At 59.2% G+C, this 26,539-nt stretch overlaps 1 protein-coding gene across 1 annotated transcript; it reads right to left on the reverse strand.

Annotated features, from left to right (window-relative positions):
* Positions 1 to 25,368, reverse strand: FAIM2 (Fas apoptotic inhibitory molecule 2). The gene is made up of 12 exons (XM_009099035.4): positions 25,216 to 25,368; positions 23,549 to 23,729; positions 19,941 to 20,044; positions 19,762 to 19,826; positions 19,093 to 19,146; positions 15,182 to 15,232; positions 14,089 to 14,128; positions 13,092 to 13,129; positions 11,951 to 12,038; positions 10,683 to 10,778; positions 2,501 to 2,554; positions 1 to 845 (listed from the first exon to the last, which is right to left on the reverse strand). Exons 1-12 carry the CDS (start codon positions 25,228 to 25,230, stop codon positions 696 to 698), a joined length of 936 nt encoding a protein of 311 aa, XP_009097283.2. The 5' UTR covers positions 25,231 to 25,368; the 3' UTR covers positions 1 to 695.
* Positions 25,369 to 26,539: the final 1,171 nt, after the last annotated feature.

The raw sequence follows: 26,539 nt of genomic DNA on the forward strand, positions 1-26,539 counted from the left end.
GGGAAGGGAAGGGAAGGGAAGGGAAGGGAAGGGAAGGGAAGGGAAGGGAAGGACACTCAGCCAGATGCAAGGGATCCAGGGGAATTTTTTCTGCAGTGGCACCAGGGATGACCTCAGAGAGCTGCACGTCCTGAACAAACAGGTTCCTGTGCCTGGAGCACTGAAATCCAGCTACGTGATCCCACACTCCACCTTTCCAACAGCAGGAGTCACCAGGAATAGCACAGAGGCCACCAAGCTCCAGTGGATTGTGGGAAACAGGGCAATGCCAGGATTCCCCAAGGCTTTTCCCTCGGCTCAGCTGCTTTTCCTGCCAGGATCTAACCAAACTCCCTGCTCTGCTGCCCTCTCTGCTGTTTTGTCACAGCACTTTCAGCCCATGATGGGCAGCACTCAGAGGGCACCTCCAGCAGCCCCTGGGGCCAGGAAGGTCCCGTCTCTGCCCCAGCCTCTGGACTGGTTTGGGCTGGGACTGGGGGGAGCAGAAGGGACACGACACTGAAGCCCTGCTTTGCTCTCTGGGTCACAAAGGCCTGGCAGCAAATGTACAAAGCTGCAGGAGGGGCCTGGGGCTCCTCAGATGGACCAGAAAGGGAGGGACTGGGTCAGGCTGGCGGGTTTGAACCCTTTCACCTCTGCTTTTCAATTTAACCCCTCACATTTGCCAGCACAGGGAGCATCCTGCCCTGCTGCCCTCACTCCTGGCTGGAGCCAAAGAACTGCAGAAAGAAGGAGAAGATGTAGATGATGTCCAGGTAGATGTTGAGGGCTCCAAAGATGTATTCCTCGGGGCTCAGCGAGTACCGGCGGTTCCCCATCAGCATCTGCGTGTCCAGGGCCAGGAACTGGAAGGGAAGAGAGGAAACCCCGGGACAGTGACAGGGAGGTTTGGCCCAGGGAGGCAAGAAGGGCTATAATGACAGAAGTCCCCTGGATCAGGGTGCAGCCCCTTTTTATGTGCTGCAGCCATAATCTAAGAGGCACAAGGCACTGAACAAGCTGCAACTCTCCCCTTTCCTCATTCCCCTCCTGACAATCAAACCCCGAGTGCAGCTCCCACTCCAGGCCCTTTTCCCTCAGGCTTCCTCCATCCCAGGGCCAGCTCTGGAGCCACCCTCCCTCCTCCTCCTCTCCCAGAGCCCATAACTTGTTATTCCCACACTTCCCTCGGGTGAGAAACACCTGCCAGAGAACGAGGTGGTCACAGGGTGGCCTGACCCCAACAGGATACGGAGCAGTACCACCAGAAATCCCAGGTGTGACTGAAATGCACCATTTTCTCCTCCCTCCCTTCCCTCCTTCTGCCATCCTGCTGTCCCTCATGGGTCCAGAGTTCTCCAGAGCTGCACCATCCTCCAGAGATGCTCTTTTATCCCCTCAGAACAAATCCCAGCCAAGCTGCCCTGGCAGGGCCAGGCCGAGGCTCTGACTGATGTTTATGGGGTAATTATCAGATGTTGAAGCCTCCTTGTATTTTACAGAGGGATCCTGAGCCATGAATCAGCGCCGAGCTCCCCGTGCTCCCTTGGAGTGACTTTTATGGGTGATAAAGGCAATTGCTCAACTGTTCCCATTCCCAACATGCCCAATGGGCACCACCTCGGAGCCAGGGCCGCCCGGGGCTGAGCCCCGGCCCCGGGGGCACGGGGCACCTCCCCAGGTACCTGATCCCCTGCTGGATCCCAGCACAGGGGCCGGGACTCGCTCAGGAAGGGACTCTGGGGACGAACCACGGGCAGCAAGCCAAGCCTTCCCTTGGAGGAGCTGCCCAGCTCCGGGGCTTTTCCCGCCTGTGTAAACCCTCCTAATGCCTCTTAATCCCAATCTCAGCCTTCTCTGGTTTTCTGCACCTCTGTGAGCCAAACTCATGCCAAACCTTGGCTCGCTCTCACCCGACCAGCCCCGACTCGACCGTGCAGCCTCACCCCTGGATCCCCTCGCTCCCGGGGCTCGGCTGAGCTCAGCTCTGCCTGCTCCACTCCAGAGGCACCTCTGGCCTGTCCCCGCGATCCCTGCAGAGCAATCCAGCCAGGACTGCTCGCCCCACACAGCTTGGCACTCACACCGTGCCCTGCGCCAGCACCGGCACCGGCACCGGCACGTCTGCGGCACCTCCGCTCGGGATCGCTGCTCCGGGGCCGCTCCGAGCTCTGCAATCCCTGCTCCGGCTCCAATCCCTGCCCCGGCTCCCTGCGACTCTCCGGTCCCTGCCCCGGCTCCCTGCAAGGCTCCAGCTCCTTTTCCCAGCTCCCCACCAGGCTCCAGCTCCTTTTCCCGGCTCCCCACCAGGCTCCAGCTCCTTTTCCCAGCTCCCCACCAGGCTCCAGCTCCTTTTCCCGGCTCCCCACCAGGCTCCAGCTCCTTTTCCCGGCTCCCCACCAGGCTCCAGCTCCTTTCCCCGGCTCCCCACCAGGCTCCAGCTCCTTTCCCCGGCTCCCCACCAGGCTCCAGCTCCTTTTCCCGCTGTTTTCCTGGGCAGGCCCCAGGAGCAGCCACTCACCATGGTGAAGATCCCAGCCCCGAGCAGAGCGTAGATCGCGTGGAGCCACGGGACCTGCAGGACACGGACACACGGACAGGGACACACAGACAGAGACACACGGACACAGGGACAGGGACAGGGACACAGCAACATGGGGACAGGGACACGGGGATAGAGACACAGGGACACACGGACACATGGACACAGGGACACATGGACAGGGACACATGGACATGGACACAGACTCATGGACATGGACAGGGACAGATGGACAGGGACACAGACACAGACACACGGACATGGACACAGGGACAGGGACACGGGGACAGGGACACAGGGACATGGGGCCGGGGACATGGACATGGGGACAGAGACATTGACATGGACACAGGGACATGGATACAGACACATGGATATGGACACATGGACAGATGGACACAGACAGGGACACAGGGGCACACGGACAGGGGCATATGGACACAGACACAGACAGGGATGCATGGACACACAGACAAGGACACATGGACAGGGACAGGCAGACAGGGACACACAGACACAGACAGGGATGCATGGACACAGACAAGGACACATGGACGGGCACAGGCAGACAGGGACACACGGACACAGGGACACAGGGACACACGGACAGGGGCATACGGACACAGACACAGACAGGGACACATGGACACAAGGACACATGGACAGGGACAGGCAGACAGGGACACACAGACAGGGGCATACGGACACAGACAGGGATGCATGGACACATGGACACAGACACAGACAAGGACACAGGGACAGGCAGACAGGGACACACAGACACAGGGACACACAGACAGGGGCATACGGACACAGACACAGACAGGGATGCATGGACACACAGATACAGACACAGACAAGGACACATGGACAGGGACAGGCAGACAGGGACACACGGACACAGACAGGGACACACAGACACAGCTGTCAGAGCTGCACAGACTGGGCCACCCAGGACTTCCCTCCCCAGGTCCTCGGCTCCCAGCTGGAGGGGGAAAGTTGGAGAGGCCCCAAAAGCCCAGGCTGGGTTTGCAGCACCTCCAGCCTGTGCAGTTCCCTGGGAATGCTCGTGTGGCACAGCGCAGGGCACGGGGCCTCGGGCCCTCCCTCCCTGGGCCCTCGTGTCCATTCAGCTCCTGAACTTCTCCATCAGCTGCTCCTTATGGCTAACAGCCCTCGGCCCCAGCACCTGGCCTGTGGAAATCATGGGGACCTTAAAGCCCATCCCAGCCCAGGGATGGGCTTTAAGGGAATTCCCTTCCCACTACCCCAGGCTGCTCCAAGTCCTGTCCAACCTGGCCTTGGGCACTTCCAGGGCTGGGGAAGCCACATGTCCCAGTCCCAGCACTCTCCTGATGGAACACTCTGGAGCACCCCCAGAATGGATTTATTTTCCCAAACACAGCCGATCCCACTGGAAGAAACATCAAATATTCCAACAGCTGGAGCCAGCTTTAATTTGCCTTGGGAACAGCTGGATCTGTGTCAGGGGAGGTTTTGGTTGGATGTTGGGAAAAGGCTCTTCCTCCACTGGAACAGCTCCCCAGGGCTGCCAGAGCTCCAGGAGCATTTGGACACTGCCCAGGCACAAGGTGGGATTGTTGGGATGTCCTGGGCAGGGCCAGGAGTTGGACTGGATGACCCTGGTGTGTCCCTTCCCCTTAGGACACTCCATGAGTCTAATTAACAAGCACAATTTAAATATATTCATCAGAGGGAGTCACAGGGGGAATTTCACCAGAACTGGGAGCAAAGCTCCGCCCCTGCTGTGCCCAGAGGAACCAGGAGAAGGTTCTGGCTCAACCTGAGCTGGGTTCAGTGGAGCCAGGGCTGTCCCAGCCTCTGGGGCTCATTCCCACCCTGTGGTTTTTATCTCCCCACGTGCCAGGTGAGGAGGAGCTGTCTCTCCATTGTGTTCCCGTGTCTCTCCAGTTTCATGGCTGTGCTTTGGCACTGCCAGCTGCTCCAGCCTCACGTTCCCACTGGGAAGAGGAGAAGCTCAAGCCCAGACAGCCAAAATCCAACCCTTGGAATGCCCAGGCTGGGTTTATCCAGCACCAGCTCCAGGGCTGGGACCAGTGGGAGTCTCCTGGAGGTCTCCCTTAGGGAATGGCTCAGGGCAGAGGGACTGGCTGGGATGGGGGGGATTTGAGGTCTCAGGAGCCTCTCAGGTGATTATAGCACCTGCCTGGCCCCACCCCCCTTCCCTCATCCATGCCCATGTCCAGGGGCTGACAGACCCTCTGGGGTGGCACCTCCCTTGGATGCTGCCCAGCCCGGCTCCAGGCTGGCTGGAAGCTGCTCCAAGATTTCCCTGGGCACAGTTGGGGCCAGGAGCGGCTGCAGAGGCCAAAGGAAGCGGCTGGAGCTGTGTGAGGGGCTGGCAGGGCTTGGGGACACACAGGGGCCACTGTCCCTTGGGGACACACAGGGGTCACTGTCCCCTGGCGACACACAGGGGTCACTGTCCCTTGGGGACACACAGGGGCCACTGTCCCTTGGGAACACACAGGGGTCACTGTCCCCTCAGGGTCACACAGGGGTCACTGTCCCTCTGGGACACACAGGGGTCACTGTCCCTTGGGAACACACAGGGGTCACTGTCCCCTCAGGGTCACACAGGGGTCACTGTCCCTTGGGGACACACAGGGGTCACTGTCCCCTCAGGGTCACACAGGGGTCACTGTCCCTTGGGAACACACAGGGGTCACTGTCCCCTCAGGGTCACACAGGGGTCACTGTCCCTTGGGAACACACAGGGGTCACTGTCCCCTCTGGGACACACAGGGGTCACTGTCCCCTTGGGGACACACAGGGGTCACTGTCCCCTCTGGGACACACAGGGGTCACTGTCCCCTCAGGGACACACAGGGGTCACTGTCCCTTGGGGAACACACAGGGGTCACTGTCCCTTGGGAACACACAGGGGTCACTGTCCCCTCTGGGACACACAGGGGTCACTGTCCCTTGGGAACACACAGGGGTCACTGTCCCCTGGGATCACACAGGGGTCACTGTCCCCTCAGGGTCACACAGGGGCCACTGTCCCTTGGGGACACACAGGGGTCACTGTCCCTTGGGGACACACAGGGGTCACTGTCCCCTCTGGGACACACAGGGGTCACTGTCCCCTGGGATCACACAGGGGTCACTGTCCCTTGGGACACACAGGGGTCACTGTCCTCCTCTGGGACACACAGGGGTCACTGTCCCCTCAGGGACACACAGGGGTCACTGTCCCTTGGGAACACACAGGGGTCACTGTCCCTTGGGGACACACAGGGGTCACTGTCCCTCTGGGAACACACAGGGGTCACTGTCCCTTGGGGACACACAGGGGTCACTGTCCCTCTGGGACACACAGGGGCCACTGTCCCTTGGGAACACACAGGGGTCACTGTCCCCTCTGGGACACACAGGGGTCACTGTCCCCTCAGGGACACACAGGGGTCACTGTCCCTTGGGAACACACAGGGGTCACTGTCCCCTTGGGGACACACAGGGGTCACTGTCCCCTCAGGGACACACAGGGGTCACTGTCCCCTGGGAACACACAGGGGTCACTGTCCCCTGGGACACACAGGGGTCACTGTCCCCTCTGGGACACACAGGGGTCACTGTCCCTTGGGAACACACAGGGGTCACTGTCCCCTCAGGGACACACAGGGGTCACTGTCCCCTCTGGGACACACAGGGGTCACTGTCCCTTGGGAACACACAGGGGTCACTGTCCCCTTGGGGACACACAGGGGTCACTGTCCCTCTGGGACACACAGGGGTCACTGTCTCTCTGGGACACACAGGGGTCACTGTCCCTTGGGGACACACAGGGGTCACTGTCTCTCTGGGACACACAGGGGTCACTGTCCCCTCAGGGACACACAGGGGTCACTGTGCCTTCAGGGACACACAGGGGTCACTGTCCCTTGGGGACACACAGGGGTCACTGTCCCTTGGGGACACACAGGGGTCACTGTCCCTCTGGGACACACAGGGGTCACTGTCTCTCTGGGACACACAGGGGTCACTGTCCCCTCAGGGACACACAGGGGTCACTGTCTCCCTGGGACACACAGGGGTCACTGTCCCCTCAGGGACACACAGGGGTCACTGTCCCCTTGGGGACACACAGGGGTCACTGTCCCCTTGGGGACACACAGGGGTCAATGTCCCTCTGGGACACACATGGGTCACTGTCCCCTCAGGGACATACAGGGGTCACTGTCACCTTGGGGACACACATGGGTCACTGTCCCTTGGCTCCTGCGGCTCTCTCACACCTCAGGGCCATTGCTTAGCAAAGGAGGCCTCCAGATTTGAGCTCTGCAGGGGCTGGGTGTTAGTCCTGAGTGCAAGTCCTGCCCTGGGCTTGGGACAGAGTTTCATGTGCTCATTTCCCTGGTTTTCCTGAGGGAAACTGAGGCAGCTGTGCTGAGGTGAGACCCCACTGGCACCCAGGGGGTCCCAGCACAGGGAGAGCATGGAAGTGTTGGAATGAGCCCAAAGAGGGCCATGGAGCTGCTCCAGGGCTGGAGCCAGGCTGGGAGAGCTGGGAATGTTCCCCTGGAGAGGAGAAGGCTCCAGGGAGAGCTGGGAATGTTCCCCTGGAGAGGAGAAGCTCCAGGGAGAGGTGGAGGGGCTCACCTGGAGAGGAGAAGCTCCAGGGAGGGCTGGGGGGGCTCATCTGGAGAGGAGAAGCTCCAGAGAGAGCTGGGGGGGGGGGCTCACCTGGAGAGGAGAAGGCTCCAGGCAGAGCTCAGAGCCCCTGCAGGGCCTGAAGGGGCTCCAGGAGAGCTGCAGAGGGACTGGGGACAAGGGATGGAGGGACAGGACACAGGGAATGGCTCCCACTGCCAGAGGGCAGGGCTGGATGGGAGATTGGGAATGAGGAATTGTTCCCTGTGAGGGTGGGGAGGGGCTGGGATGGATTTCCCAGAGCAGCTGGGGCTTTTTCTGGATCCCTGGAAGTGCCCAAGGCCAGGCTGGAGCAGCCTGGGACAGAGCGAGGTGTCCCTGCCAGGGCATGGCATGGGGTGGCATGGCATGGCATGGCAGGCCAGAGTTGGACTGATGACCCTGTGTGTCCTTCCCCTTAGGACACTCCATTGGGGAGTCTAATTAACAAGGTCACGCTTTAAATTATTCATCAGAGGGAGTCCACAGGGGAGGGATTTTCCCACACCAGAACGGGAGCAAAGCTCCGGCCCCTGCCCTGCCCAGAGGACCCCAGGAGTAAGGTTCGGGCTCAACCTGAGCTGGGTTCAGTGGGCCAGGGCCTGTCCCAGCCTCTGGGGCTCCATTCCCACCCTGTGGTTGTTTTATCTCCCCCACGTGCCAGGTGGAGGAGGAGCTGTCTCTCCATTTGGTTGTCACCGTTGTCTCTCCAGTTTCGTGGCTGTGCTTTGGCACTGCAGCTGCTCCAGCCTCATCTCCCACGGGAAGAGGAGTGGAAGAGGAGAAGCTCAAGCCCAGACAAGCCAAAATCCAAACCCTTGGAATGCCCAGGCTGGGTTTATTCCAGCACCAGCTCCAGGGGGCTGGGACCAGTGGGGTCGCCGGAGCGGTACTCCCTTAGCGGTATGGCTCAGGCCGAGGGAATGGCTGGGAGGGGGGGTTTGAGGGTCTCAGGAGCCTCTCAGGTGATTATAGCACCTGCCTGGCCCCACCCCCCTTCCCTCATCCGATGCCAGGTCCAGGGGGGCTGACAAGCACCCTCTGGGGGGGGGCACCAATCCCTGGATGCTGCCCAGCCCCCGGCCCCTCCAGGCTGGCTTGGAAGCTGCTCCACGATTGCCCGGTCACAGTTTGGGGCCAGGAGCGGCCTGCAGAGGCCAAAGGAAGCGGCTGGGAGCTGGTGTGAGGGGCTGGCCAGGGCTTGGGGACACACAGGTGGCCACTGTCCGCTTGGGGGGGACCCACGGGGTCACTGTCCCGGGCGACACACAGGGGTCACTGTCCCTTGGGGACACACAGGGGCCACTGTCACCTGGGAACACACGAAGGGGCACTGTCCCTCAGGGACACACAGGGGTCACTGTCCCTCTGGGTCACACAGGGGTCACTGTCCCTTGGGACACACAGGGCTCACTGTCCCTTGGGGAACACACAGGGGTCACTGTCCCCTCGGGTCACACAGGGGCACTGTCCCCTCTGGGACACACAGGGGTTCACTGTCACGCAGGGACACACAGGGGTCATGCCCTTGGGGACACACAGGGGTCACTGTCCCCTAGGGACACACAGGGGTCACGTGCCCTTCGGGGACACACAGGGGTCACTGTCCCTCTGGGACACACAGGGGTCACTGTACCTTGGGACAACACAGGGGTCACTGTCCCCTGGGGACACACACGGGGTCACTGTCCCCTCAGGGACACACAGGGGTCACTGTCCCTCTGGGACACACAGGGGTCACTGTCCCCTCAGGGATCACACAGGGGCCACTGTCCCTCGGGACACACAGGGGTCACTGTCCCTTGGGAACACACAGGGGTCCACTGTCCCCTCTGGGACACACAGGGGTCACTGTCCCTGGGAACACACAGGGGTCACTGTCCCCTCTGGGACACACAGGGGTCACTGTCCCCTTGGGAACACACAGGGGTCACTGTCCCTCTGGGACACACAGGGGTCACTGTCCCCTCGGGACACACAGGGGTCACTGTCCCCTCTGGGACACACAGGGGTCACTGTCCCCTTGGGGACACACAGGGTCACTGTCCCTCTGGGACACACAGGGGTCACTGTCCCTTGGGACACACAGGGGTCACTGTCCCTTGGGACACACAGGGGTCACTGTCCCCTCAGGGACACACAGGGGTCACGTCCCTCAGGGTCACACAGGGGTCACTGTCCCTCGGGGTCACACAGGGGTCACTGTCTCTCTGGGACACACAGGGGTGTCACTGTCCCTCCTGGGACACACAGGGGTCACTGTCCCCTCAGGGACACACAGGGGTCACTGTCCTTGGGGCACACAGGGGTCACTGTCCCCTTGGGGACACACAGGGGTCACTGTCCCTTGGGGCACACATGTCACTGCCCCTGGGACTGTCACTGTCACCTTGGGGACACACATGGGTCACTGTCCCTTGGCTCCTGCGGCTCTCTCACACCTCAGGGCCATTGCTTAGCAAAGGAGGCCTCCAGATTTGAGCTCTGCAGGGGCTGGGTGTTAGTCCTGAGTGCAAGTCCTGCCCTGGGCTTGGGACAGAGGTTTCATGTGCTCATTTCCCTGGTTTTCCTGAGGGAAACTGAGGCAGCTGTGCTGAGGTGAGACCCCACTGGCACCCAGGGGGTCCCAGCACAGGAGAGCATGGAAGTGTTGGAATGAGCCCAAAGAGGGCCATGGAGCTGCTCCAGGGCTGGAGCCAGGCTGGGAGAGCTGGGAATGTTCCCCTGGAGAGGAGAAGGCTCCAGGGAGAGCTGGGAATGTTCCCCGGGAGAGGAGAGAAGCTCCAGGGAGAGGTGGGAGGGGCTCACCTGGAGAGGAGGAGAAGCTCCAGGGAGGGCTGGGGGGGCTCATCTGGAGAGGAGAAGCTCCAGAGAGAGCTGGGGGGGGGGCTCACCTGGAGAGGAGAAGGCTCCAGGCAGAGCTCAGAGCCCCTGCAGGGCCTGAAGGGGCTCCAGGAGAGCTGCAGAGGGACTGGGGACAAGGGATGGAGGGACAGGACACAGGGAATGGCTCCCACTGCCAGAGGGCAGGGCTGGATGGGAGATTGGGAATGAGGAATTGTTCCCTGTGAGGGTGGGGAGGGGCTGGGATGGATTTCCCAGAGCAGCTGGGGCTTTTTCTGGATCCCTGGAAGTGCCCAAGGCCAGGCTGGAGCAGCCTGGGACAGAGCGAGGTGTCCCTGCCAGGGCATGGCATGGGGTGGCATGGCATGGCATGGGGTGGCATGGCATGGCATGGCATGGCATGGCATGGCATGGCATGGGCTTTGAGGTCCCTCCTGACCAAAATCACTCCACGATTCCACCACCAGGAAGAGCAGGAAATGTCCTCAGCCCTGGGCCTGCTCCATCCTTGAATCCCACGGTCCATCCCAGGGAATGACCCTGCCCTCCCATCCCTCCATGGGGGTTCCCAGCCATTGTCAGGAAGCTGGGCCCTCCCTCCCACCCACCCAGTTTGGCCCAGTTTGGCCCAGTTCCCACTCACGTATTGGTAGGGCAGGATGACAGCCAGGACCAGCCCGCCCAGGAACAGCACCATGAGCAGCACGAAGAGAACGCCCTGGTACGAGGTGAAGTCGAACTGCAGAGGGCAGGGAGGGAGGAGTTTCTGTTCCAGGGGCTGCACCAGGGGAGCCCCAGATGCTCCCTCTGAGCTAACACCCAGTCCCTGAGAAAGGAATTCTCCTTCCCTGGGAAATGGCTCCAACTGCGGCCACTCGCCCTTGCCAACAATGCGGCGCCAAGCGAGAGATTGGCAAACTTTGCTGGATTTCTCCAAAAGTAAAGCTGCCAGCAATGAGGACCCTGCACATCCTCTGAGCCCTAAAGGCCACCTTTAATCTGACACCCAGAGCCTGGGGAAATGACTTCTCCTTCCCATGGGAAATGGCCTCCCTTTGCAGCCACTCGCCCTTGCCAATAATGCAGTGCAAACTTTGCTGGATTTCTCCAAAAGGGAGGCTGCCAGAACCCAGCACCCTGCAAGTCCTTTGAGCCCCAGGCCTTGGTACTTCAGGGATGTGGTTTAGTGCTGGGCTTGACACTGCTGCAGCTCCTGAGTCCCACTGGGACCCTCCCGGGGCTAGTTCTGCCTCTCCCTCCCAGCAGCCGCCCCCTGGCCCTGAGCCAGCGCCCCCAAATCCCCTCAGGGCCACAGGGAAGGGCTCGGGTCCCACCAGGCACCAGGAATCCCAAACCCATCACACACCAGTGTCCTCCTGGATCCCACAGCCCAACCCTCTGAAACTCCCTTTTTACCACCCTGCAGCCGCTTCCAGCCCCTCTGACATCCTTCACATCCTCCAAACATCCCAGACTATTCCCACACATCAGCAACTTCCAGTCCCATGTGCACCTGTGGCACACCCCAATCCCAAAAAAAATCCCATTTTATTCCCATAAATCAGTATCTTCTAGCCCCCACCCCAACTCACAAAAAAAATCTCATTTTATTCCCATTTATAAGCATCTTCTAGCCCCCAATCCACAAAAAATCTCATTCCCATATATCACCATCTTCCAGACCCCACCTCAATCTACAAAAAAAAAATCTCATTTTATTCCCATAGATCACCGCCTTCTAGCCCCACTTTCATCCCAGCCACGTCCCTGCCCAGCACATATCCTGATCCACTCCAACCTCCTCATGGCATCCCCACATCCCTGGGGCTGGCCCTGTTTCCAGAGCCCTCCAGACACCCCCAGCTCCCCCTGTCCTGCCCCAGGTGTCCCCTTCCCGGGGGATGTCCCCACCTTGCTCTGGAAGCTGAAGATGGTGACAGACAGACAGACCAGGGCCGTGATCCCCAGGCACAGCAGCACTGACTTGGTGTTGTAGTAACTGCAAAATGACCAGGAAAACCACGTTGGGATAATTCCCACAGGGATGGGAAAGGGGATTCAGACAGGCAGGAGCTGAGCAAGGAATCCTACGGGCACAAACAGCGCTGGAATTATCAATATTCCACACTAGTGGTAGAAAAGGGAGGACAGGAAAAAGGCTGGATGGGTTTTCCTGCTGTTTTTAAGGATGGGGGTAAGGCAGGAGGGTCCCTCTGGGCCTTCCAGAGCTTTGGAGAAGTCCCAAGTCAACCATTCTCACTGCCCATGGACAGACAGGGAATGGGGAAGGTCCTGACTGGGAGGTAACAAAACCAGGATGACAAAAGTCACAGCAGCACGAGGGGAAACCAAAGGAGCAGCCCCAGGCTCCTGCCTGGTCTGGCTTTTGGAAAAGGGCAGGAAGGAGGGGCTGGAGCAGAGACAGGGGCTGCAGGCTCAGGCTGGAATGGTTTCCAGGCTGGATCAGGATTTTGGCTGCAGTGCCAGGCTCAGCCCTTGGAAAAGCCAGTCCTGCTCTCCCTGGGGGTGTTTGTGTGCAGCCACTGGAGTTTTCCCCCTGGAGCTGCTGAGGCTGCAGATTTCTTTGTCCCAATCCATCCATCACCCAGCCTGGGTCATGGCCCTCTCTCCAGGATCCCACATGAGCCAGGAGCAAATTTCCTGGTGCAAATGAGCAGAAGGGAACAGGCTGAGATACAAATTCCTGAAAGTGCTGGAAAAAAATCCCTTGGCTCCCTGCAGCCCGACCTGCTTGGGACCTGCCCAGTGAGAAGTGTGGGATCACTGAGTGGTCACCTGCAGCCAGGTGCTGCCCTGTCCTGGCCCTCCAGGGCTCCCCTGCAGGATTTGGGAGGTGGAATCTCCCAGGACTGCCTCCCTTGGGACAGGGACAGGCTTTGGAAACCTTCCTTGGAAAGTTTTCACAGGGAAGCTCCAGCTTTGTGTTGGGAGTTGGCTGTTGGGAGCCCCAGGGAGCTCAGGTGGCCCAGGTGCCTCAGGAACAGGGAATGTTTTCAGGAAGAAACAGGACACAGGGCAGTGCCCAACCCACCTGGAGAGCATGGCAGTGAGATAGGCCATGGACAGGGTCTGGGGGAAAACACAGCCTGGTTAGTGCCCTCCTGCCCCAGAGCAGACACCACTGAAATCCCTCAATCCCAGAGAAAAGGGCAGGGAAGCCTCTCAGACCCTCAGGAGGAGCTTGGGCAGCATTTGGAACCCTCCAGTGATTGATGGGCACAGGAGAGGGCAGAGGGAGGGCAAATGGCACAGGAGCAGCCCCTGCTCCTGCATCCCTCCCGCACAGGAGCCAGCCCCCACCCCTGCTCCCATCCCTGCTCCCATCCCTGCTCCCATCCCTGCCCCCACCCCTGCTCCCACCCCTGCTCCCATCCCTGCTCCCATCCCAGCTCCCCCCCCTGCTCCCACCCCTGCTCCCATCCCTGCTCCCATCCCAGCTCCCACCCCTGCTCCCATCTCAGCTCCCACCCCTGCTCCCACCCCTGCTCCCATCCCTGCTCCCATCCCAGCTCCCATCCCTGCTCCCATCCCAGCTCCCACCCCTGCTCCATCCTCCGCTCCACCCCTGCTCCCACCCCTGCTCCCATCCCTGCTCCCACCACTCTGCTCCCACCCCCTGCTCCCATCCCAGCTCCCACCGTCCCTGCTCCCATCCCAGCTCCCATCCCAGCTCCCACCCCAGCTCCCACCCCTGCTCCCATCCCAGCTCCCATCCCAGCTCCCATCCCAGCTCCCACCCCTGCTCCCATCCCTGCTCCCATCCCAGCTCCCATCCCAGCTCCCATCCCAGTTCTCCTCCCAGCTCCCATCCCAGTTCCCACCAGACTCCACAGATGATTTTTTGTGATTTTTTAACAAACAGAGTCTCCCTTTTTTTCCAGCTTCTCCCATCCCAGTGCAACCACAGCTCCTCCGCCCAAGCCCAGGACAATAAGGGGATGAAATTCCCACTTTTCCCCAGGAATGCCAGCCTTGTCCTGGGAGCCACTCTGACCCCAGGGCAGATGTTGGCCAGATGTGTTACTCACAAAGATGCTGAGCAGGATTAGATTCCATGGGAAGTATCTCCTGCAAAGGAAACAGGGGTCAGTCAGCCGGGCTGTGCCAGGGAATCCCTGACCATGGGGTAATTAGTGACTGGGAGGGTAATTAATGGCCATGCTGGTAATTAGTGCCCCGTGCACAAGTGCTGGGGCAGTGCAGGGCACAGTCACCCTGCTGGGGGCCCCAGGGCATTTGGGGTCCTCCTGGCCTAGCAGGACAGAGGTCCCCAGAATATTCCTGCTCCTCTGGGAGCTGACAAGAGCATCCTCTGGAATGTTTAATTCCCAGAACCCAGAGCTGCAAGCGGGGCGGTGTCACCACATTTCTTTTCACAGAGAAAAGCAAGGCACAGTTCTTCCCAAGGATTGCTGAGATTCACATTCTCTGAACCTCAGAAAAAGGGAAAACACAATTCTTATCACTTGCTGTGCCTGTGTTGTGCCAAAGTAGAATGCAATGTGGAGACTGTTTACCCAGAGTGGAGTTTTGTTTCCTTGGCTTATCAGGGCCAGGTGTGTGTTTGTGTGTGTCAGGACTGAGGTGACAGTCACAAGATTCTGTGCAGGGTGAGCACTGTGTGCAGAGTGAGGGCTTGGCAGACTCACTTTAGATGAAATGTCTATAGTACAGTATAATTAAGTAATTAATTAGCCTTCTGATATCCATGGAGTCAGGTGCATCACTCCTCCTTCGGAGGGGCCCTCACAGCTCTGCCACTGGGCAGCTTCTGCTGGCAACTCCCAGCTGCAACTGGACTCCTGAGCTGCAGCCACCCAAGGCCTGGAACAGCTGTTTCCAGCATCTGGAACAGGTTCCCCAGAGCAGCTGTGGCTGCCCCTGGACCCCTGGAGGTGTCCAAGGCCAGGACAGTGGAGCGCTGTGGCACAGTGGGAGGTGTCCCTGCCTGTGGCATGGGTGGCACTGGATGGGCTTTAAGGTCCTTTCCAACCCAAACCATTCCATGATCCCATGGAAACACAGCAGCTGCATCCCTGCCCCACAACAGGGCTGGAAACCTGAGGAAAACATTCCTGCTGCCTTCCCCAGGCTTTCCCAGACCCCAAAGCTTCCCCTCACCTGGGCCCGGAGCAGCAGGCGAGGATCAGGTAGGTGACGAAGAAAACGGCGCTGCAAGGAGAGAGAGAGGGAGAGGTCAGGGGGGAAAACCAGCCTGGGAGGGTGGTGCAAGGGAGTATTCCCTGGGGTGAAATTCCCTGGAAATGCAGCCTGGGAGGGTGGTAGAGGGGGGAATTCCCTGGGGTGGAATTCCCTGGAAAACCAGGCTGGGAGGGTGGAATTCCCCGGGATGGAATTGCCTGGAAAAGCAGCTTGGGATGGGGATGTTGGAAATACAAACACCCAGCAGGCTGGATCAGAGTGGTTCCCACCCCTGGTCCCTCTCACTGAGCTCCTTCCTGCCCTCAGGAGCCTCCTCTGCCCGTGCCCGTCCCCAGGGTGGGACAAAGCATCCCTGGAGAAGCTGAGGGCTGGATTTGGAGCAGAGCACCCAAATGTGTGAGTGACAAACAGGGCAGGAACTGGGCATGTGTTGGCTCTTAGGAAATGTTCCTTCATGGAAAGGGAGGTCGGGCATTGGGAGGGGCTGCCCAGGCAGTGGTGGAATCCCATCCTTGGAAGTGTCCAAAAGCCTTTGGAAGTGGCACTGGGGGACATTCAAATCTGAGCACTGATTGGTTTGACCATAAACTCCCAAAAAACTCACTTCCTTATCAACCTAGGACACTTGGTCAGTGGTGAGGGGAGGGTTGGTGGCTGGACTCAATGATCTCCAGGGGCTTTTCCCACCTTCATGATTCCAGGATTCCTTGGTTCTGCGAGTTTCTCACATGGACGTGCCAGGCTTTGCCCCTCATTTCCAAACCCTTTCCAGCCTGGGGCTGTCAAGACTGGAGGTTCTTAAACCAAGAGCTGGCAAAGTGACCAGGCTCAGGCAGGGCTGGAAGGGCTGTGCTGGAGGAGGGAGCTGCTCCCATGGCACATCCCTCCAGGAATAGGAATTTTTGGGCTTTCCATTCCTGGAAGTGCACAAGGCCAAGCTGGACAGGGATTGGAGAAACCTGGGACAGTGGAAGGTGTCCCTGCCCATGACAGGGGTGGCACTGGGTGGACTTGAAGGTTCCTCCAACCCAACCCATTCCAGGATTCCATTGCTGGAGTGCTTGAGGAAGAGCTCAGGGCAGGGAAGGGCTCAGGGCAGGAGGATCCATTCAGAACAAGGCTCAGGGACAATCCCAGGGCAGGAGGATCCATTCAGAACAGGGCTCAGGGACAATCCCAGGGCAGGAGGATCCATTCAGAACAAGGCTCAGGGACAATCCCAGGGCAGGAGGATCCATTCAGAACAGGGCTCAGGGACAATCCCAGGGCAGGAGGATCCATTCAGAACAGGGCTCAGGACAAGCCCAGGCGGAGGATCCATCAGAACAGGCTAGGGACATCCCAGGGCAGGAGGATCCATTCAGAACAGGGCTCAGGGACAAGCCCAGGGCAGGAGGATCCATTCAGAACAAGGCTCAGGGACAAGCCCAGGGCAGGAGGATCCATTCAGAACAGGGCTCAGGGACAAGCCCAGGGCAGGAGGATCCTCCTGGCTCAGCAGAGCCCAGGGTGCTGTGGCTGCCCAGCCCCACCCAGGTTTGGCAGGTTTTATCTCCCAGCATTTGAGCCTCTCAAGGCACAGCAGCCCCAGAGCTGAAGGAGTCTCTCCTGCCCACAGCTGGGTGTTTTTCCAGGCTCTGGAAGCTGCTCCCCCCGGGGCAGCAGTTCCGGGCGTGCCGATGGTTCCCGATAGCCACTGACCCTCGGCCAGGGCAGGAAGGTGACGGCAGAGTCCAGGGCCACGAGGCCCAGGGCACAGAGATAAACCCAAGCCCAGCTCTCCCACTGGGAAACCAGGAAAGCCAGCCTGGACACAGCTGAGCAGCTGGGAGGAGACTGTCAGGAGTACAGAGCCAGCAGGGCTGTCCATCCCCCGGCTGCTCTGGATTTATTCCCACTGAGGTGCCATCCCAGTGGTAGGAAAACATCCTGGGGCTCCCAGGTTTGATTACAGAGGTCTCTGGTTGGGAAGGAGACCCAGGCAAAAAGCAGGAAAAACATTTTCAGACACTGGAATGAAGGGAAGGGCTTGGCTCACTGAGCAGTGAAAAAAAGGCAAAATTAAAGTCATGGAATGGCCTGAGTGGGAAGGGACCTTAAATCCCATCCCATCCCACCCCACCCCCTCCTGTGGGCAGGGACACCTCCCCCTGTCCCAGGTTCCTCCCAGTCCCATCCAGCCTGGCCTTGGGCACTTACACGGATGGACCAGCCCCAGCTGCTCTGGGAAATCCATCCCAGCCCCTCCCCACCCTCAGAGGGAGGAATCCCTGCCCAATCTCCCATCCAGTCCTGCCCTCTGGCAGCCATTCCCTGTGCCCTGTCCCTCCACCCCTTGTCCCCAGTCCCTCTCCAGCTCTCCTGCAACCCCTCCAGGCCCTGCCAGGGGCTCTGAGCTCTCCCCACAGTGAGCTGAGCACCCCCAGCTCTCCCAGCCTGGCTCCAGAGGGGCTCCAACCCTGGAGCAGCTCCAGGGCCTTCTCTGGGCTCTCTGCAGCAGCTCCTCATCCTCCCTGCCGGAGCCCAGGGCTGGAGCAGCTCTGCAGGTGAGGTCTCACCTGGGCACAGAGGGACAATGACAATTTCCTCCAGGACAGAACCCCCCCAGCTGCCCCAGGGGTGTTCCTACTGGGAAACAGGAGGGAATAAACTCCATCTGGGCAGGGAGCTGGATGATGGAACCCCAGAGGCCAAGGTGAGGACCTGAGCAGGGCTGAGGCTCCTCCCCCTGTACCCTGGGAGGTGACACTGCCTCTCCAAGCCCAGCTGCCCTCTTGGAGCACCTTTGGCTCCCTCCTGGTGCCCCGGAGCTCCCACTGCTGCTGCTTGGAGGGTTCTCCCAGGTTACATAAGCCGATGTCTCACCTCCTGATTTGGGTGTGAGCTGATTAAAGCTGAGTTCACCTCACACTCAATGAGCAGCACTGACCCCACCAGCAGCCTGGAAACCACGGAGCCAGGAGATGCCAGCACCTGGGAGCTCCATTCTGGGCTGGGTGAACCAAGGAATGGCATCCCTTCTTCAGGGCTCAGGGATGGAGCCCCAGGAGTGACAGCCCCACCCAGACATGGCCAGGAACCTCCCAACACCTCCAAATACACCCCACATGTCCACTGGATATTATGTAATGCAAACCCCGACAACCACCTGGTTTCCAAGGTGGAAAATCCCAGAATTCAGCCTCCATGGTGCCCTGAACATCCTTCCAGGTGTCAGATATGGGGCTTTGCAGTGTTTTCCTGAATGCTCTGCAAAGAGGCCTCTGGAGCTTCCCAGGGGACCTCCCCAAAACGAACCCTCTAAGGTACCGTGGACATCCCTCCAGGTCTCATTAGGAGTTTCTGTTTCCCTGGAAACTCCCCAGTTTTCTCTGGCTTTCTGCAGGAAATACTCAGGTATTTATTTCGACCCTGGTTTCTAGAGCCATTTTGGGGAAAGTGTTTGGAGTTCTCCTCTCAGGTGTCTCTTGCTCATTCAGGTGAGATTTCCCACCTGCTCACCTCAGGCTCACCCATGGATTGGTGCCCAGAGCAGCTGGGGGTGCCCCTGGGTCCCTGGCAGTGCCCAAGGCCAGGCTGGACACTGGGGCTTGGAGCAACCTGGGATGGTGGGAGGTGTTCCTGCCCAGCCAAGGGAGGCACTGGATGGACTTTGAGGTCCCTCCCAACCCAACCCACCCCATGATTCCATGACCTTCCCCAGCTGCCCCTAGGGAAGGAGGAATGCTTCAAGAGAATCTTTGGAGTGATGCTTCACATGCAGGATAGGGTAGTGTTTGGGAAGTGTTGGAGACCTTTCCCACATCCCCACAGCCCCACCCCGGCTGTCTGGAGCACACAAGGCCATAGGAAAAGCCAGGGATACTCACTAGGAAGCCCAGTACCAGGCAGAGTGGGTCTGGATGTAGCCCTTGACTGGTTCACTGCAAGACAGAAGGAAAGATCCTGAGCAGGAAGAACCCAGTCCCTCAGACTCCCTGCTCAATGAACCCAGGAGCAGCCCTAGCAGGGGATTAGAAATCCAGCCCTGGGTGAATCCTCTCGGCAGCCTGAGCCTGTGGAGAGGAATTCCAGCAGCCAGGTGGGAAGGGCAGCGCTGGTCCCCCAGTTCCACACCAGAGCTGCCTGGGAATGGCTCCCACAGGGGATTAGGGAGACCAAACCCTCAAGCTGGCACTGATCCATTATTTATTCTGTAGGCAACATGAGCCACACACAGCCAGAGCGCTCGGTCATCCGAGCTGGAGAGGGGGATGAGAGGGGGAGGGAAGCCAGCCCCTGGAGCTGGGATCTGGTAACTCCCACAGGGAAAACCCAGCAGCCACTGCCAAGGGCAGCAGCCCTGGGGATCACCCAGGGTGGAAGATCCAATCCCAAACGTGGGTGGGAATGGGGGCAAAAGGACTGAGGGACCTCTGAGTGTTCCCTCAGCTTTGCTTTTCTCTTGGAATACTCAGAAAGAATCCAGGTGTGACACAACCCCCAGGAACCTGCCCAGGGCCCAGTCCCAGGTGGTCCAGGACACACCCAGCACCCACCAGAAGGTGAAGAAAGCCACGATGACAACGGTGACCAGGAGCTGGACCATCAGGATGGCATAAACCTGCAGGGAGAGGTGGTGATCCATGGATCCCAGGGCCCAGCAGAGCCAGGCCCTCCAGGGGCTGGGGGTCCAGCTCTGCCAGCCCAGAGGGCAAGGGACATGTCCCTGCCTCACCTTCCTGATGAACACCCTGCGCACGTTGCGGTCGTCCCAGCTGAAGGTGGTGAGCAGCTCCGTGTCCCCCGGGTACCCCCCGCTGCCGTAGCTCGGGCTGGTGCCTGCAGAGAGGCCAAAGGAGCAGCTCCCAGCCCAAATCCCCCCCAGCTGTGGAGCCTGAGCCCAGGGAGCCATCACGGCTCAGGTGCCCCAAATCCCCAGAGGTTCCCTGTGCCATTCACATTCTGTGAAAAAATCCCCTCAGCCAGGATTTTTCTCCTGGGAAGCTGAAGAGCCTCAGAGAAAAGCAAAACAATTCTTATCTCATTTGCTTCTCCTTTGTTTTGCTCATCTGGAATGTGTCTGGGGATTGTTTACCCACAGGTGATTGTTCCACTGGATTCTGGCATGAGTGGTTTTGACTCTTTGGCCAATCAGGGCCAGGCTGTGTCGGGACTTTGGAGAGAGTCACCAGTTTTCATTATTAGCTTTTAGCATTGAGTAAGTATCCTTTCTGTATTCTTTAGTGTAATTAAATTATATATTATATTAAATATAGTATTCTTTGATATAATTATTAAAAAATATTGATATAAGAATAGTAATATTAAAGAATATTAAATATATTATTCTTTAGTATAGTTATATTCCATATTATATTAAAGTATAGTATTCTTTAATATAATATAGTATAATTTAGTAATAAATTAGCCTTCTGAGATCGTGGAGTCAAATTCATCATTCCTGCCTTCATTGGGACATTTCCCAGCAAATACAAAAGTTCCTCTGCTCCCTTCCCACCCCTGCTGCTTCTTAGGACCATCCCTGGGAACAGAGGGGCAACATTCCCACCAACCATCCCAACACCAGGCTGAATCCTTGTCTGAGGAAAGGCCAAAGCTTCCACAGCAGTGGGAGGTCTGGGATCATCCCTTGCTCTCCTCTCACTGGGTGTTAAAGCATCCCCGGAGCAGCTGTGACTCAGCATTCCCAGGGGAGCAGCTGTGACTCAGCATTCCCAGGGGAGCAGGAGGAGTCCCTCGCTGCTCTCCTGAGCTGTGTTTGCTGTGGCTTTGTCAACAACCTCCCTGCTCTGAGAGCAGCTCCTGGCAGCTCCCTGAGCCCCATCCCTCAACCCTATTTCCATGCAGGGACTCAGCAAACAGTTAAGCACCGAGCCTGAAAAAGGAGAAAACAGGTCCAATGCTACCAGTGAGGAAAACCTTCCCCCAAACCCTCAAATCCCTGCACAAGTCATCTCTGCCTTGCCAAAAGAGGAACAGAAGCTCCTGCTCCTGGTTTTCCTTTCCCCATCCCTGGAAATGACCCAGGCCAGGCTGGATGGGGCTGGGAGCAGCCTGGGACAGGGGGAGCTGTCCCTGCCATGGCAGGGCTGGGACTGGATGGGCTCAAGGGTCCCACCCACCCAAACCATTCCATGACTCCGTGATCATCCTGTGCCCTCTGTGCTTCCCTTGCTGATGTCCCCTCCTGTGTCACTGAAGTCCCCCCTGCTGGGTTTCCACAGAAGGATTTTTGTGTGATTTTCCTGCTTTACATTCCTGTCCACAGACACCACCCCTCCTCCTAAAGCTTCTGAGCTCAGGGATACCCAAATCCTTCAGAAGATGGAGCAAAGACCCTCTCAGCCTCAGAGCAGACACCAGGAGAGCCAAACTCAAGGTCCTGATCCTGATTTTCTCCTGTTTTCCTGGTTAAAGTTGCTCATTCAAAATGCAGGAGCCTCACTTAGGTGCTCCCAGCAGGAAATAAGTCCCTGGTGCTGTTCTGCTGTCAATAAACCCCTTCATCCTTCCTTCCTGCCCCACTGGAGCTGAACCTCCTGTGTGTTCTCCTGGATCCCTCATCAGTCCCAGAGTACCCAGGAGAATCCCTGGGATACTTCCAGGCCTCCTGCACCAAAGCAATCCCAGCCCCTAAACACCCAGCTGGCCCCAAAACACCCAATTGTCCTCTAAACACCCAATTGTCCCCTAAACACCAACTGGCATCTAAATTCCCAATTGGACCCTAAACACCCAGCTGGCCCCAAACCACCCAATTGTCCCCTAAATTCCCAATTGTCCCCTAAACACCCAACTGGCCCCTTGAACTCCCAACTGACCCCTAAAGACCAAATTGGCTCCTAAAGACCAAATTGGCTCCTAAACACCCAGCTGGCTCCTAAACACCCAGCTGGCACCTCAGTGCCCCGGAGGAACTAAAGGGTTCTACCCTTCTCCCTCCCTCCCTGCCAGCATCCAGAGGGTTCCATCCCCTCCCTCCTGGTGTCCCCTCCTCCAAGGCCACAGCAGGATGGTGTGCCCTGAGTTCATGGTCACAGAAACAACCCCAAATCCACATCCCTTCTCTCCAGGTGCTCCCAGTCAGGTGGGAGACATCCCATAGAGTGGGTTTCCCACCTGGAACCCCAACATATCCCATCCCACCTCCTAAACCCCAAATATCCATCCCACCCTAATTCATTGCAAGAGCAGAGAAATCCAGATGATGCCCAGGGGCTCCTGGGGGGATTTATCCTGCTCCTCAGGGGAAAGGCTGAGAAACCATCAGAATGTGCTGGCACAGACATAGCAGGGGAGGTTTTCACTCCTTCCCCTTCCCCAGGCATCCTATTCCTGCAGCTGCCCAGAACAGGCAGCAAAGGACAGAGCAGGGCAAGAGCTCAGGAGTCCCTAAATCCCATAATCCCAGTGTTTTCTCTGGCTGGAACTATGCTGACTGAGCACTCAGCCACCCCCAGCGTCACTTCCCAGGCACCAGCCCCATTTCCAAGCCTGCAGCCATGCCCTGGGCACAGCCAGGGCTCTGTCCTTTGCTACGGCCCTGCAGATGCTCCAGGGAGCTTCTGGGGTTGGGAAAACTGCTGGTTTGCCCAGGAATGGCCATGAGCATGCTGGAACAATCCGGCCTTTGGCCCCAGCTGTGTCCCAGCCTCCCTGGCTCTGCCAGCTGCTGCCAACAGCCACACTCAGGGCTGTGACACCACTTGTGACACCAATTGTGCCACCTCAGCTGCTCTGAGAGCTGGGGCTGAGCACGAGCTGCAGGAGGGGGTGGGGGTCCCTGCAGCTGCTCCAGGACTTTCCCTCCAGCCCTGGGAGCTGGGACCTCCCAGGGCAGCGAGCTGGGAATGGGGATTTCTCCCACCAAGGGACTGGGAAGGAGTTTACTCCCTGATCTGGAAGGGGGTGAGGTCTCTGGGCTGGCTGGAATGGCTTTTATTCACAGATAGGGACTTTAGTCTGCAGATGGAGACTTTTATGTGTAGATGGAGACTTTTGTACATTGATAGAGGCTCTCCTGTGCAGACACAGGCTCACAGCTGCAGCTCTGCCCTGGGCCAAACTGGGCACCACAACCTTGGTCCCCCTCTTATCCTGGTCCCCTTCTCATCCCTGCTCCCCCTCTTATCCCTTCTCCTCCCCTTATTCCTGCTCCTCCTCTGATCCTGGTTCCCCCTCTTGCCCCTGGTCCCTCTTTTGTCCCTGCTCCTCCTCTCATCCCTGCTCCCCCTCTTATCCTAGTTCCCCCCTCCTCTCCATCCTGGGGGATCTCTGCCCCTCTCCCAGGGCTCACCCCAGCCCAGCCACGGAAGGACTTACTGGGATCCACGTAAGCCCAGCTGGGGTGGAGCGGGGCCGCAGGCGGGGAAGGAAAAGCTCCGGCTTTCATCCCTTCTCCTGCTGTCGCCTCCTCGTAGGACGGGGGAGCCGGGGGGGCTGTGGCATTGTCCTTCTTGTCCCCCTGCCCCTCAGAGCTGGGGGGTTTGTTGTTCACAGAGAGCTGCACAGAAAGGGGCAGAGAGAGAGCTGAGTAAAAGCATCCCAAAAACTGCCCTGGAGGAGAAGCTGGCACAGACAGGTTCTGGAAAAGGGGTCGGGAACTGGGAGCCCCAGGACCTGGGAGCCCCCCAGGCATTCCTGGGGGCTGGGCACGGACCCATCCCTGCACCCCGGGAAGGGCATCCATGGCTGAGGGGAGATGGGAAAGCCCTGGAGGTGCTCACTGGGATGAGAAGTTCTAGGCAGGAAGGTCTGAGGGGACTCAACGTGACACCAGAAACATCCAAGGAATTCTCTGCTTCTCATCAAACTTCCTACATTGCTCCTTAAAAAGAGCTTTCAGTTCCTGGGCAGAAAATCCTGAACTCTTCATTCCCATTTACCCCATTTTGGGTCAGCTGCTCCCAGGAATGCTCTGGTTTGGCCCTCCAGAATTTTCTCCTCTGTGCCTGTGAGGAGGCTCAGCTCTGCTGCTTCCCAGCATTCCGAGGACCCGGGACTGCAGCAAGGAGCCAACCTGGGGCCACCTGAGCACTCGCCTCTCCTTGGGAACATGATCCCTTTAACCTCCCAGCTGGGCCTGGGATGGACAAACTGGCAGGATAAACTCTGCTGCCTGCGGAGGAGCCAGCTCAGCTCCAGAGCAGCGGCCCCACAGCTCGGGGGGGCTGCAGTGAACCCCAAAACAGGGGGGCATTAACAGAGCAGCGTGAAGGGGCCACGGACCCTGAAAACACAGCAGGGCTGGGCTGGGATGAATCCCACGGGCAGGTCCAGATGTGCCACCTCCCCTGCCAGCCCCCAGGGATTGTCCTTCCCTGTCCTTCCCTGTCCCTTGCCTTTAGGGGGTCGAGTTCATACAAGCCCCCTCCCCACCTCCCCAATATCCAAGGAGATCCAGAGGGATGGAGCTGCATCCAGAGCGTTGCCATGGCGATGGTGCATGAGCTGGCAGAGGACCCACAACCCCCCCCCCCCCCCCCCCCGCCCCGTCCTCTGTCTGAGAGCACTGGAGAGCCCCAAAATCCCCAAAATCCTGAGTCCCCGAGCCGGGCAGGAGGTGCTGCCAGGTGGGGACAGAGGTGGGACAGCACAAACAGCTCACAGAGCCCCCCGGCACCCGGGATGTGGGGGGCACAGGGGGGTAAAACGGCCACAGGTCCGGCCCAACGGGGTTTGAGCTGTGCATCCAACACCCTTAAACCACCCCAATCCCCAAACAAACCCCAAACCGGCCTCCCATCCCAAAATCACCCCTAAACCAGCCCCAACACCTCAACCAGCCCCCCAGCCCTTTCCAGCCCCCAGCCCCTTCCACCCCCATGGCAGGTTCCTTGCACGGATACCCAGCTCCGCTTGCACCCATCGTTCCGTTCCTAAATCCCTTCCTGCTCCTAAATCCCTTCCCTGCGCCGCTCCTTCCCCTCCGAACGCGCCGTTATGCAACAGGGACGGGCTCACGCTGCCCGCTCCGGCCTCGCTCCTACCTTCCCCTGGGTCATGGCTGCTGCCTGCCCCGCGGAGGGATCGGCACGGAGCTGGGGACCCTTCCAGCCCTTCTCCCGCAGCTGTCGGGGCTGGATGCGGCCGCCGCAGCCCCCGCAGCTCCCGCAGCCGCTGCCTTCGCTGGCAGCAGCGTCCCCGAGCAGCGGGCGCTGCAGGCAGGGCTGTACCACTGCCAGCCCGCGGAGCAGGGGAGCCGGCAGAGGAGAGAGGGATGGGGAGAGAGAGGGGCGGGATGGGAGATGGGAACACAGGGGGGACACAGGGATGGGCTTACGGATGGAGAGGATACAGGGTCGGGGTGATGTGGAGGATGCAGGGATGGGATGGGATGGGATGGGATGGGATGGGATGGGATGGGATGGGATGGGATGGATGGGATGGGATGGGATGGGATGGGATGGGATGGGATGGGATGGGATGGGATGGGATGGGATGGGATGGGATGGGATGGGATGGGATGGGCTGGGATGGGATGGGATGGGATGGGATGGGATGGGATGGGCTGGGATGGGATGGGCTGGGATGGGCTGGGATGGGATGGGATGGGATGGGATGGGATGGGATGGGATGGGATGGGATGGGATGGGATGGGATGGGATGGGATGGGATGGGATGGGATGGGATGGGATGGGATGGGGAGGATGGACAGACAGGGCACCCAGGAGGGTGACGGGTGTGGGTCAGGAACAGGGAGGGTGCAGGGATGGGGAGGATGTGGGGATTCAGGGAAAGGGATAATCCAGGGCTAGGGAGGATGTGGGGATCCAGGAATGGGGATGATCTGCATTTGGGGAGGATGCAGGGACAGGGTCCCACTCCAGGGCTGGGAAGCAGCTGCCCCAGAGCTGCTGAACCTCGGGACTGGGATTTGCAAAGGGAGGGAGGCTCAGAGGAGCCTTTCTCTGCTGCAGCCTCAGAACCAGCCGTGGGAGCAGCTCCCAAATATCCTGGGGGTGCTCTGGGGGCTGGAGGCTCCAGTGGGACAAGAGGGGACTGCCTGAGCCAGGCCCAGGCACAGGGCAGGAGGGAGGAATCCCACACTGGACGGCTCCTGGGGCTGCTGCAGCCCAGGGGGGCACAGGGAGGGCCAGGAGCAGCCCCACCCCCACGGCGGATTATTGATCAGTGTTATCGATCCAACCCATGGGCAGGGGGACAATGGGGACCTCCCAGCCCAGGGGAAAGGGCCCTGAGGGAATCGGGGTTTTCAGTGCTCTGACAGAGCCTGGGGGGGAGATACAACCTCAGGACACAGGGAGATGGGGACAGCTGCTCTTGTGCCACAGGCAGCAGGACATGGGGGAA

Source organism: Serinus canaria, chromosome 25 (assembly GCF_022539315.1).
Source record: "Serinus canaria isolate serCan28SL12 chromosome 25, serCan2020, whole genome shotgun sequence".
Lineage (NCBI taxonomy): Eukaryota > Metazoa > Chordata > Aves > Passeriformes > Fringillidae > Serinus > Serinus canaria.